The sequence below is a fragment of the Genypterus blacodes genome, unplaced genomic scaffold, assembly GCF_046128005.1.
Source record: "Genypterus blacodes isolate CSIRO-AG114 ecotype Tasmania unplaced genomic scaffold, CSIRO-AGI_Gbla_v1 ptg000017l_1, whole genome shotgun sequence".
Taxonomy (NCBI): domain Eukaryota; kingdom Metazoa; phylum Chordata; class Actinopteri; order Ophidiiformes; family Ophidiidae; genus Genypterus; species Genypterus blacodes.
This window is the reverse complement of record NW_027466831.1, coordinates 6,980,001-6,992,500: the sequence shown is the minus strand read 5'-3', so window position 1 is coordinate 6,992,500 and position 12,500 is coordinate 6,980,001. Positions and strand designations below refer to the sequence as shown.

At 44.0% G+C, this 12,500-nt stretch overlaps 1 protein-coding gene across 1 annotated transcript in view; it reads right to left on the bottom strand.

Moving 5' to 3' along the window:
* wnt4 (wingless-type MMTV integration site family, member 4) overlaps positions 1–12,500 on the bottom strand; it is a 15,704-nt gene that overhangs the window by 2,587 nt on the left and 617 nt on the right. The window contains exons 1-5 of the mRNA XM_076141244.1: positions 12,444–12,500; positions 1,272–1,353; positions 1,026–1,179; positions 424–555; positions 1–89 (exon numbers count right to left, since the gene is read on the bottom strand). The exon at positions 1–89 is cut by the window's left edge and continues 54 nt beyond it; the exon at positions 12,444–12,500 is cut by the window's right edge and continues 617 nt beyond it. Coding sequence (XP_075997359.1) covers positions 1–89; positions 424–555; positions 1,026–1,179; positions 1,272–1,353; positions 12,444–12,500 — 514 coding nt within the window. The remainder of the gene's footprint in view (positions 90–423; positions 556–1,025; positions 1,180–1,271; positions 1,354–12,443) is intronic.

The window sequence follows — 12,500 nt, the reverse complement described above, 5'->3', positions numbered from 1 at the left end:
GCCTTTACTCCTCTCCCTCACGTCCACAAAGGACTGAGAGAAGGCCACGCCATAAGCAATGTTATCACTGCAACCAGACCACTGGAACCCTGTGGAAGCATGGAGACAGACAGCTGTCAGATATCATATCAGTTTGGCCTTTTCTACAAATATGAAGTGCTGAAACCTTCCTCATTCCGTCTGTAGTGAGACGTCCACATACATATAGGAACTTACTTACAAGTGGACAAGACATGACATTACTGATATGCTAACAATGAAATCTGTGTTTGGTCTTTTCAAAGTAAAAGTATTGAAATTTTAGAAATTTGTGGAATGACTGGAGTGTGCTGGATCGTTTGTTTCTTGACTCTGGTTACTTTCTTTCTTTTGCACGCCCTTTGTTTTTGAGAGCAAGAGAGGGAGAGAGAGAGAGAGACCTACCTTCTGGACTGACTCCATGCACATTGCGGTCGCAGCCACATTTTTCCAGCTCTCCACTGCTGCAGGCCCTTGTTACCGCAAATGCCACACTGGCTGCTGAGATGGCATACACAAAGGCTGCTTCACGAGTGCCTACACACACACACACACACATACACACACACACACACACACACACACACACACACACACACACACACACACACACACACACACACACAGTCATTTAATTATCTGACTGTAAACAACTTTTCTGAATAATGAAATGCAGTGTATGTAGATAAACAGTGTGTTATAGTCTGACGGAAGGAGGAAGGAGCCCAGCAAGCGTTTGACATTGACGTGCAGGAGGTTGCCAAGTACAACAAAGCACAACATTTAAAAATATTTTATAATGCTATGATAATATTTTATAATAACACTATTTTATAATGCTGCTTGCCATGCAGGTAGCAGCTATGGTTGACTGACAGAGTTGTCTTAGTCTTCTATCTTCTGTTTATTCAAGCTTTCAGCCCTGGTGCACTGTGTCATCTGTTCACCGGTGAAATGTTTTGCAGGGAGATGGAGACAGGAATAGAGCTGCAGTGTGTGTATCTTACCCTGCGTGACCACTTTGCCAAACACAGGCATGGTCTCCAGGGTGGAGCAGTTCCACCGCCGATTCCGAAACTGGAACTGACACTCATCTATAGCCAGCTGGGCTCCTCGACGCACCGCATCCATCACCTCCACGCTCCGCTTACAGATCTGAACCTGGGGCACGGACAACAGCATGAAACACTGAATGTTCTCGTCTCATTTGACAGCGTAAGAAGTTGAACTTGCAGACATGTGGTAGTGTGTACCTGTCTCTGGATGAGACCTCGCAACCTCTCGCACGTCTCCTCATCTCTGATGCTTCCCACCGACGACAGCTTGGCCAGATACCTGACAGAGGAGGAGACAACACACCACATTAGATTCTCAGTGTTCAGGGGCAGTTTTTCGTTTTCCAAGGACAAAGTTCGAAGTGTCTGGAACAATGAAAGAACCAGGAGAAGAAAGATGAGTTTGAGATCATTTTAAACCATTGTTATGATGTCTGTAAACACATGTGGAGCAGCAGAGTTTAGGAGGTTTAGGGGTAAATAAGAAGTGAGAGAAAGAAACACCTTGGCACCACAATGTAGGTGTTCATTTGCAGATGTACATTCATCATTCCTTCACATTCAATTTGCACACATTTAAATCACTAACTATCTGTTACACACCACTGAAATGAAGCCGAGCTGTTGAGTCCCATGATGTTGTGGGAATGTTTTCAACAAATGTCTGGCTATGAGGACACTAAGAGGACGGAAAGTGGCTTATCGCACACACCACCTCCAGGCCAGACAGGTCAGGAAGATATACTGCATACACACACACACACACACATACACACACACAATCCGAGATGTGTGAGAAAATGATAAATGAGTCTCACACACATGGCTCACTCCATTCTCCAATCTGCGATCCCAGCTGCACCTCACTGCAAAAGGCTCGCTCCTAACTTTCCACAGCTCTGATTATGTAGCGTCTATGCTGCTGGCTGTGTCCTTATAAATCATTTAGTCTCATGTTGAGTATAAAAATCCTACTTTCTTGGAAACAGCGGAAATTTCTGCAAATGAGATACTTCCGTTTTGTTTCCTGTGCAGAAACAAAACAACAAGACACAAAAAAGCCACCTGAATGCAGGACGCTGAGAGATTAAACACAATACTCATTCGCACACAAGACTCAGACTCAGGCTGAAAGTCAGAACTGACCGTTATTAAAGGGAAATTCCTGCAAAATTAACTTTTTAGGTTCTTTCTTCTTTACGGGTCCTCAAGCTTGTTTCATGAGTCTTGTGTTATGACTTTCCAAGACCACACATACCTCTGCAAAGCCCCGTTCGCTGTCTCAATCAAGACGTGGCACAGCTCCAGATTGCCCAGAATCCTGCTGCCACATTACTGACAAAGCTTCGCTCCACAAAGTAGGACCATGTTACTGTTTGCTTTTGTCATTGCATGTTGGTTTTGCAGATGTTCGGCTAAGTTTTACATTCATGTTCATGCTTTCTTTGACTGTTCATTGTGCCTTAGCTCTTTTGGTCTCTAATGAGCTTGTATTTGAAGTATGTAACAATACCAAAACAACACTTGATCCATCCTTCACTGGCTATAAACCTATTTTCCTTGCCCCGATCACAATATTTTCATTAGTGAGCAATCGCAGAACCTGCTGGTGGATTTGTATCTCACAAATGTGTCCCAGGTCTACATATTGCATTTACACCTGCTGGCTCTGATGGAGATTTGATCACATTGCCAGATCACATCCATATGAGGTCTGTTAAAACATGGAATATGACTTCTAGTTCCTCTTGTAGTGCTGCAAAGGATGACAGTAAGGGAAGAGGAAGTAGCAGAAATAACTTTAGTGCATTAACTTTAATCTTATTTCACTTCCAGATGTCTGACAGGCCAAACACCTCCTTTTCCTCTCATCTTCCATAATCTTCCCCCTCCTCTCTCTGTCTCTTTGTTTGCCTTCTTCTCCTCTTCCCATGCAGACAGCATCAGTATTCAGCACTCATCACTGTGATAACCCCGTTCCCCGCCACTCCACCGCAGCTCAGCCACATCCGCTCACGATAACCTCACTCTCTCACAGTATAACACATCTAATCTTCTCCTCCTCCATTCAGCTGGAATCAGTTCCTGGTGAAGCACCGCCGAGCTTCCATGTGATGCACCTCAACAAGCCTTTAAACAAGAAGAATCTTTGAAAAACTTGGGCTGGGATTCTCTTTTAATCCCATCTGGAAATATTGAGGCTTTTGAACAAGGATGGGAATTTACTGCCATCATGCATTGAATAACATATCTATATTTAGTTACAGCATAGTTTACCATATAAACCTGGCCTGGACCAAACCTTGAACAAAAAAAAAGTTCAAAAAGTTCAAAAAGTTCAAAAAGTTCAAAAAGTTCAAAAAATAAAAAAATAATAATATAAGATTATGTTATACAAGCTCTCCTATCTCTAATGAAAGTCACGCATGTTATCATGAAGGAATTCCTGGTAACTAACATCTGAAATGCCAACAGTGTGTAGGAGGAAAATGTCAATGAGAGCTGATGATTAAATCCTCTAAACTTCTTTTAAAGTGAACTTTAATCGCTGTCCTCGAGAACAGCGTGAGGTCATTGCTCTCCCCCCCATCCGCCGCTGTTATTTGGTGGATTACAGAGCGATCGTGGCACAGCGAGCGAGGCCTCATCAAAGCCATGCGCCGCCGCCCCGTTTGATCCCTCACCCAGCCTTGGGCACGCCGCCGCGTTTGGATCTACACATCCAGCTGGGAGATCATCAGACAGCCACAGAAAAAAGAGCCCATGGGAGAACACACACCAAAACAAGAGAAAGCTGGACCTCCAACAGGCCAGAACCACACACGCACACACACACACACACGCACAGAGAGCTGGATGGCAATCCCACTGGCCCAACATTCACCCTGGAAACATTTAATAAACACTGGATAAGCTATTATTCAACTGATTTTGTGGATATGCGTTTGTGTGTATACACACACACGTGGGAAAAGTTCAGTGTAGACCTTGGGGTAGTGTGTGTGAGAGTCAGTGTTTTCAGTCCCCTCCTGCTTTATCTGTTCATTCTGTATTGTGTACCCATCGCTTCCCACAGCCAAGGTTAACAAAACACCTCAACAAGGAGTCAAGGGAGTAAACCCACTGAGCCACAAGGACACCACATACACACACACACACACACACACACACACACACACACACACACACACACACCATCATCCCAGATCTCATCCTCATTCCCCTGCATTTCTCTCTGTGTCCTGTGGAGGTTGCGTGCTTAAATCCCAGGGGCCTGTAAGCCCGGTGGAGCCAGCAGTGTTGTGAAGGCTTCTGTGTGTAATTTAACACAAACACACAGCAGTCTGTGAACGCAGCACAGTCCAGGTGGAATGCTCCTTACCTCCCACCCAGAGCCCCCCCACACACACCACACACACACACACACACACACACACACACCCTGCAGCCTCATGGGGGCCCGAAGCCAAATCTCAGTGGATAATTCCACACAGCAACAGACACCTATGCAGGTTGTTATCTAGGGGCAGAGGCTCGGCCACCACACATGTACAAACATTCTCAAACAAAGCAGATTAATATAGTGCATGACAGCTTTAAGGTCTATTAATACTACTGTGCACTGATGAGGGCGGAGATGGCAAACATCAGATCACAGTCACACACACAGTAACACACATCATCAGCTGACAGTGACGAGCTTGAGCAGACAGCATCCATCTTCAGCCACCACAACTAAATAAAGAAGAAAATCCCTCTTTCTCTCTCTCTCTCCCCACCCTCTCTCTCTCTCTGTGCGCCTCCATCATCTCTAATGTGCATTCATATGAAAATACCCTGGTGTTTGCCTTTCCAGACTTGAGCACACAGCAGAGGTACACACTGACAGGTAAATATAGCATGGATGGGAAACGCTGCAAGAAAGAACCTAAGCAACGTCTTTTTACTACCAAACACACCCTCTGCACGCCGGCCTTTAAAGGGCCAACGTGTTTGCATTCAATGCTGCACCAGGTGGGCTTCAGAATTTTGACTTTGACCTTCAATCAGATTAAGTAAACAGAAATAAATTGAACTCCTTTACACTTATGCATACAGTTTGACCGGTAGTGAGTAAGGTAACACGGTATGTATTAGTGCAACACGCCTGACCTCAGCTAACCCTCCTGGTCCCCCTCGCTCCACTGGTCACTTCCAGTATGTAGCATCTGCAGTGGCCTGTAGAGGGCACTATTCTCCAAGTTTACCCTCCCAGCTCACCTGGTGGCTTTAAATATCCAGGTTGTTCTTGTGGGTAAACAGAGTTTCTCACAAACCTAGAGATGTCTAAAATGTGATAATAATAACATGTTTGCTCACTTGTGGTGTCTTCTTTGATTGAGGTGCTGTGTAGTTTTCCATATTTCTAAAATAAAAACGTTTAGGAGACCCTGAGGGGTTCGGGTCCTCATGCTGAGAACCACAGCACAAGCACCGTTTGAGGACCGGCTACGTTATGACACCACTGCACCATGACACGGCAGAATGTTTAAGCTGCTGTCACAAAACACACAAGCCTGAAAATATGCTGCTGATCTTTACTGCTCATGTTATTTTATACTAAAGTAAATTAAAGCAAAGAAGACAGTTTCATTCATACTGTATGTATATGCATGCAAATAACAGATCAGACTAATACATATTCAGTCCTAATATCCATGAAAACAAAGCATCTCCTGGTTCCTATTAATAAATAAATGAACTTAAATTTGATATTTTGTGTATTTAAAAAAACTAACAAATTGCTGTGATGCCAGATATATTATTATTATATTATCTACACATTTCACCCTAAACTAACACATTTTAAAAACAGAGAATTCCGCCCCGGTCTCCCTTATGATGGGCTATCAACAGTCTCAGATGTTGATCCAGATCTGGTGGACTCAAGAGTTAAAGGTCCAGAAGAAGATGATGTCTGCAATAAAGCAGTGCAATGTCTTCTTATACTAATGAACTCTTCTGATTTCAAAGTAATTCTAGTGAGGGCATGAATTTATTGGCAATACTAGAGGACTGTTGGGCCTTGGTGGAGGTATGAGCTGCATGATGAAAAAAACACCCCCCGGTTTGGTTCGGTAACATACAACATGTGCTGCTTCCTTTGAAGTTCCACAAATCTCTGTTTAAATATGAAGACGAGCGGTGCCGTCCATTGCTCTGGAGCTTGTGGGTGCTGGTGGCAGCAGTGATCATAGGTGGGCAGGGGGTGTGAGGGAATTGAGACTTGTATGAATGTGGATGTTATGCGGAGTGACAAAGCCTTAAATGGCCTTTCTCTCGTGTGTTCAATGACAAAAGGTGGCAGGGAGCGAGAGTCTTCAGTGGAGAGAGAGAAAGATAAGCAGGAGGGAGGATGTGAGGACTGACAGGGAAGGAGAAACCAAGGGAGAGTAATGAGGTCACAAGCACACAATAGCACAGGAAAAAAAGTATAATTAACACGGTTAGTGCGAAGTTAGCGGCATGCACTACTATAGAACTATGTGTGTGTGTGTGTGTGTGTGTGTGTGTGTGTGTGAGTGTGTGTGTGTGTGTGCCCACATGTGTCTGGATATATTTATATGCTGCTGGCTCCAGTAGAGCTCATTTCCCCCTAAAAATAACACGCTCTGCCAACACCACAACCCTCACACACACACACACACACACACTCAGAGAGAGAGAGAGGTCTACAGTCACACATGCACACACACATAGACACACACACAGTTAAGAAAAGAGGCAATAAAAGCCATGAAATTAACCTCCTGCCTGGTGTTAGTGCTGTGGTCCCAAAAGGCGAGGAACCAATTAGTGTGTGTGTGTGTATGTGTGTGTGTGTGTGTGTGTGCGAGTGAATATGCTCATATAACATCCACGCTTACAGCTTCATCAACCTAGTCTCCAGCTTCGTGCCACTGTCCTCTAACTCTTCATCATGCCTTGTCTCCCCTGTGCGCTGTCTGTCAGGTGATGTAACACACACACACTCACACACACACACACTGCACTGTGCTCTCACTTTACGACGTGAAGACTGAGCTACGAGCCGTCCCTCGTCTGTCTCACGTGGGACAATAAGATGACAACGTGCAGTAGAGAGTGGACAGATATCCGACAGGGATGAAGAGAGGCCGGAGACAAACAGAACAAATGAATCAAGTTCACTTCATCGTTTCTACATATTTATGTTTCATGATGTTTGTGGGATAAAATTAATGTTTATGAATTAACTCACAAAATTGAGGATTGGAACTTTAATATAAACTAAATATCTCTTTTTCTATTGAGTTCCCTTTTGTCACTTTTGTAACTGAATGACATCATTTTGTGCGTTCCACACAGAGCAAACTAACAAACATGTATGTGTGTTTAAATGAATTGATGTAATTTTGCTCCCATGCTCACTAAGTTACATTGAGTCTATTGTTAGTTCATATATTAATAGCCTGAGGTTTTTCCATTTTTGGTGATAGAACCTCTGTTTTGTTTACATTTAGATCACAGATTATCTCTTGAAGGTTTCTCTCTGTTTGTGTGTGTGTATGTTTCCGTGTGTCTGCCAAGATTTAGATACAGTTAAGTTTTTATTAAGGGATGCAGTGTGTGTCCTGTTGCTCACACATTGGATCATTTGCTCCCTGGCTGATTCACCTCACAGAAGCCACCGTGCATTCAAAAATGCAATCAGCTGTTGGTGGTCATTGTAGCCCAAAGGCCGCCAACGTGACCCCCGCGAGAGACTGTGTGTGTGTTATGTCTGCCACCCCGGTGTGTCACGCTGGTAATCTGCTCATCTCGCTGCCCAGTGTGTGCCATGATAATGACACACACACTGGTGACAAGAGGCCTGGAAATAACCTGCCACAGCTTTACCTCAACTGTATGTCTGTGTGTGTGTGTGTGTGTGTACTTACGTCTGTGTGTGTGTGTGTACGTGTGTGTACGTGTGTGTGTGTGTGTGTGTGTGTGTGTGTACGTGTGTGTTAGCGTATACATGTGAAGGAAGTTTTGAAGTGAGAGGCGCCGGTGTGTATTGCAATGCCAAGGTCTCTGCTTTCTCTAGTTACCCATCAGCTGCCATCTCTTTAGCACCTCACAATGCTTATACAGTACATATGCATGCATGTCCACAGGTATGCACACGCACACAAAGAGAGAGAGAGAAAGAGAGGGAGGGAGAGGGAGGAAGAGAGAGAGAATAAAGAAGATGACAGTTGATGTTGATTACATACATAAGACACTCATTAGTGACCTATCTGTGATCTGTGATGTGTGTGTTTTTGCTCACATGTCAGGTATGGGGTGTGAACACATGAAGCATGGGGAGGCAGAGATTCTCCGTTGCTCTGTTTTGGACCGGGGTGACATGTGGAAATAATGAATCAGATGTCTGCCAATGTGACTGACATATAAACACAGAACGGAATTTCCATGACATTCCGACTCGCGAGTAATAATATGATGACATAGCTGCAATCACTGCCACACACACACACACACACACACACACACACACACACACACACACACACACACTGCCACACACACCAAACCTTTAGAGAAGCTTTTGAGAGCAGATTGATTTGTGTCTGTTGTTACATTTTGTATCCCTCAGTCATGGAAACTAAACCCTGGTTTGGCAATGCAGGTTGTTTCAAGCCTAAACCACACAAACACAGATATCAGATGTAAAGGAGCGAACAAAGCTGTCATTCCCAGAGAGAACTGCATCGTGTAGACGGCAGTAAGAGCAGCACAGCTCATTTTGATATTATAATATCTGCCCAAAACAAGAACATTCAGTAATACTATGAACTTCCAAACACATTAGCCTCCACGTTTGGGTTGACTTGCTGCCATGTACTTCATCAGCTCGCTACTGACAGAAGCCCCCAGGCGTCCAAAACTGACCTTACTGTTCTCTGCTCAAAGGGTTTCAAAAGCAAATACTCATCTCTCTCTATGTTTTAAAGGGGATGTGCCTTCTTAGGTAAATAAATCGGGATTATAATCCTTTTCTCCAAGGCAGATTCATGACATTTTAACTAAACAAATAAATTAAGCGGAGCGAGGCTGCTCTTTTTCTTGTCTTTCCTGTCGACAGATGCCAGATGTAATCCTTCTTTCATCACACCACCATGGAAAGTTGCTATCACAACCGCTGCAGTCACTTTCCTTAAAATTGTTTGGAGAAATTTCAAATTTTTACACTTCCTTCACCAACTTTTTGACATGACAACCCCCCCCCCCCCCCTCACACACACACACACACACACACACGCACACACACACCTCTTTGTATGTGTGCGTGTGTGGGTGGCAGTACAACATAATACATACACAAACACATACATAAAACATTAATCTTGATTCAATAGTAATAATGTTAATTGATACAAGGGTGCAGTGTGCCACACACACACACACAGACACACACACATACACACACACACAGAGTGCAGGTCCCCGGAGCAGTGTGCATTGTGCAGGTGTAGCAGAACCAGTTGGTGCAGAGCAAAGAGGAGGAGAGGAGAAGGAAGTTGACAACAAACAGATTAATGAAAAGTGGCATTGAAATCCCTGTTTGTCAGCAGGACACTAAGGTGACTCAGCAGCCTGAGTGACGATGGCGTCCTGGCACACAGGCTGCAGGTACGGAGCAAAGCTACGGGGGAGGGTAAACAACAATCCATCCAGGGCTGTGGTTTAATGTGACGTGAGAGCAGCTTAAAGGTGTTAAAGACATTTTAACCCTCTGGACTCCTTTCACTGTTTCACTTTACCCTTCAATATATTTCTCAGGAGATTTTTGATCAGTTTTTGTTTTTCTTAGCTGTAACTTCAGACGGTTAATGGCTCAGAATAACAGCCCGAGTATGCAAATGTAAGAAACATTTCTCTGTGTTATTCTTCCCTTCACTGTTCATGAACAGAACCAAGCCACCATGCTGCCTTCATCCAAATAGAGAAAAGGGAATTCATTTCAAACCTCCTTGGGACATTCTGCTAAACATCATAAAAACAGAAATAGTAGAATGACAGCTGAAATTAAATGTCTAAATTCCCTGTCAACCATTTGAAATCTATCTCATAAACTGAATATACTAGATCCCCCTTTGGAGCTCCCTCAGGGGCCGTAAGATTAATGTGGCAAGGCATGATGAGATGGTTAACAGCAATCATTTTACTAGATCAACTTTCCTCTCATCATTGTCTGCTTCATATAAAATTGGGTAGTTTTGCCTCTACAAGCTTCTTAAATTGTTTCAGGGAAATAATCGGAGAACTTAAAATCTCTCTGAACTCCTCCCGACTCATAAACAACCTGCGCTGATGAGTCACACACCGACTCAAAGGGGTCTCAAGCAGGGCCGCCCGGTCTGACTGCGTTCCATCCGTGGACACAGAATCTCCCTGCTGCTGCCCAGAGGTAAAACTGAATTGTTATTAAGTCATTACTGAGATACCGAAACCCAAATACACTGCAGAAAGCTCCACAGCGATTTCCTCCAACTGTGTAAATCCCATTGAGCAGACTGGCAGCTCTGCAGCCTGCCTGTACATGTCTGCTGTGTGCTGCTGTCACCACGCCTTCAGCCCCAAACAGCAGAATTACTGCACTCAGTGACAGAAAGTTCACGGCGAGCAGCGCGATTTGGAAAGACTCTAATCTGACTTATTTTGTCAACAAGATGGGTGAAGCTGTCGGGCCTTGTGAAGACCCAACACAGCGATGATCTGAACCTACAGCGACGCATACGTGTGCTATACTTAGATGCCCCAGCAGAAATAGAATGAGAGTATGATAGAGAAATGATAAAAGGTCAATTTAAATGATCGCCATAAACTGTAGTTGTGTCAGAAAATAGAAAATCATTACAATTCCTTATTTCCGTCATAGTTTCATGCGGCTGTAGTATAAATGTTGCTTCATCTCGGGAGGGGGAAACCGGAAGGTGGCCCCCCTAAATTATCCAAGCCGGTTGTAAAGTGGCTGAAGGTATACGGGGAGTGACTGGCAGCAGAAAATGGAGCGGAGCCTCCGGAGGAATGCAGAAACCCACCTAACCGCCTCCCACAGGCGGCTGGGAGAGCAGAGCAGGCACACACATGCGACCCGAGCGATCAGCACCGCACAGCTCAACTACACAAAATCACAATCTGTTGAGATGAGAAGGATGAGATTGGGACTGAAAGGGAATCTATGTCTTTTATATTATCGTATAATAATGTATACAGCCTGGAAAATGTTATCTAAAAATAGTTTGACTCTATTGTGCAGTACTTTTTTGATATTGTGTTATCAGACTGAGATCCTTCCAATGCATCAAATGGAACGATTTCCACATTTGAGTAATAAAGGGGCTTCATCTTAATGTGTTTGTTGTGATATTTGTGTCATATCTCTTCTTATACAATAGGCCCGCTTTTATTCAGGCGAGCTTCAGCTTTGTCACACATCTGCTAAGCATTAATTCAGTGTGTGACCATCTTTCTCAGGAGCTGGTAAAGGCTGCATGGGGCAGATAAAGATGTTACATTATCAGGATTAATAATGAAGGAATCAGGTTAGTATGGTTCTCTTACATAAATGTGCTCTGTGTGACTTTCTGGGCTTCCAAACTGAAGCACTGTCCCGACTTCATCTCCATGTTTTTTGAATTTGACCAGAAAATTAAAACAGGGAATCCTTTAATTCCATAATTCCCTGTAAGGTTTCACATCCTGCTCTCATCTGCACTGCACTGCACTGTGTTCATCCACCGTCTGAGTTCACGGGGACACTTTTCAAATGTGCATTCAGGGGTCATTGAGGTGAAACTTGACGAAGAGCTCCTGGAAAAACAAATCTGCGATTAAATGTATTAGTTTCTCTTGCCAAATCTATACGATTCACAGTTAAAATGCCAATTAAAACACGAACCATCGACTATTTCACATGTTCAGCTTTAGAAACCTGCTTGCTTCCAAAAAAGAACATGTGCTTTTTCACTTGTTGGTTTCACGTGGGGATCTTTGCTAAGGGATGAAACAGCGTTGGTCATTTATTAAGTCTGACAGAGTGTGTGTGTGTGAGTGTGTGAGTGTGTGTGTGAGTGTGTGTGTGTGTGTGTGTGGATGAGCTTGGTTAACATTTAACCTGACTGGTCAATGAGCTCAGGGAAAGACGGAGGAGGAGGACAGAGGAGGATGGTGACTGGACATAAAGCGGAGAGAGAGAGACAGACAGAGAGACAGGGACTGAGGGATGAGGAGGACAGGTGAATGGAAAAAGGTGAAAGGGGAAAAAGACAAAATGTGTCCACTTTCTAACAATGAGATCGGGATGAGAAGGTTCCAACTTACAGCCAGTTACTCGCGTTGGCCGAGAGAAGCGCAAAGCAGAGCACCAGGACGCACCGC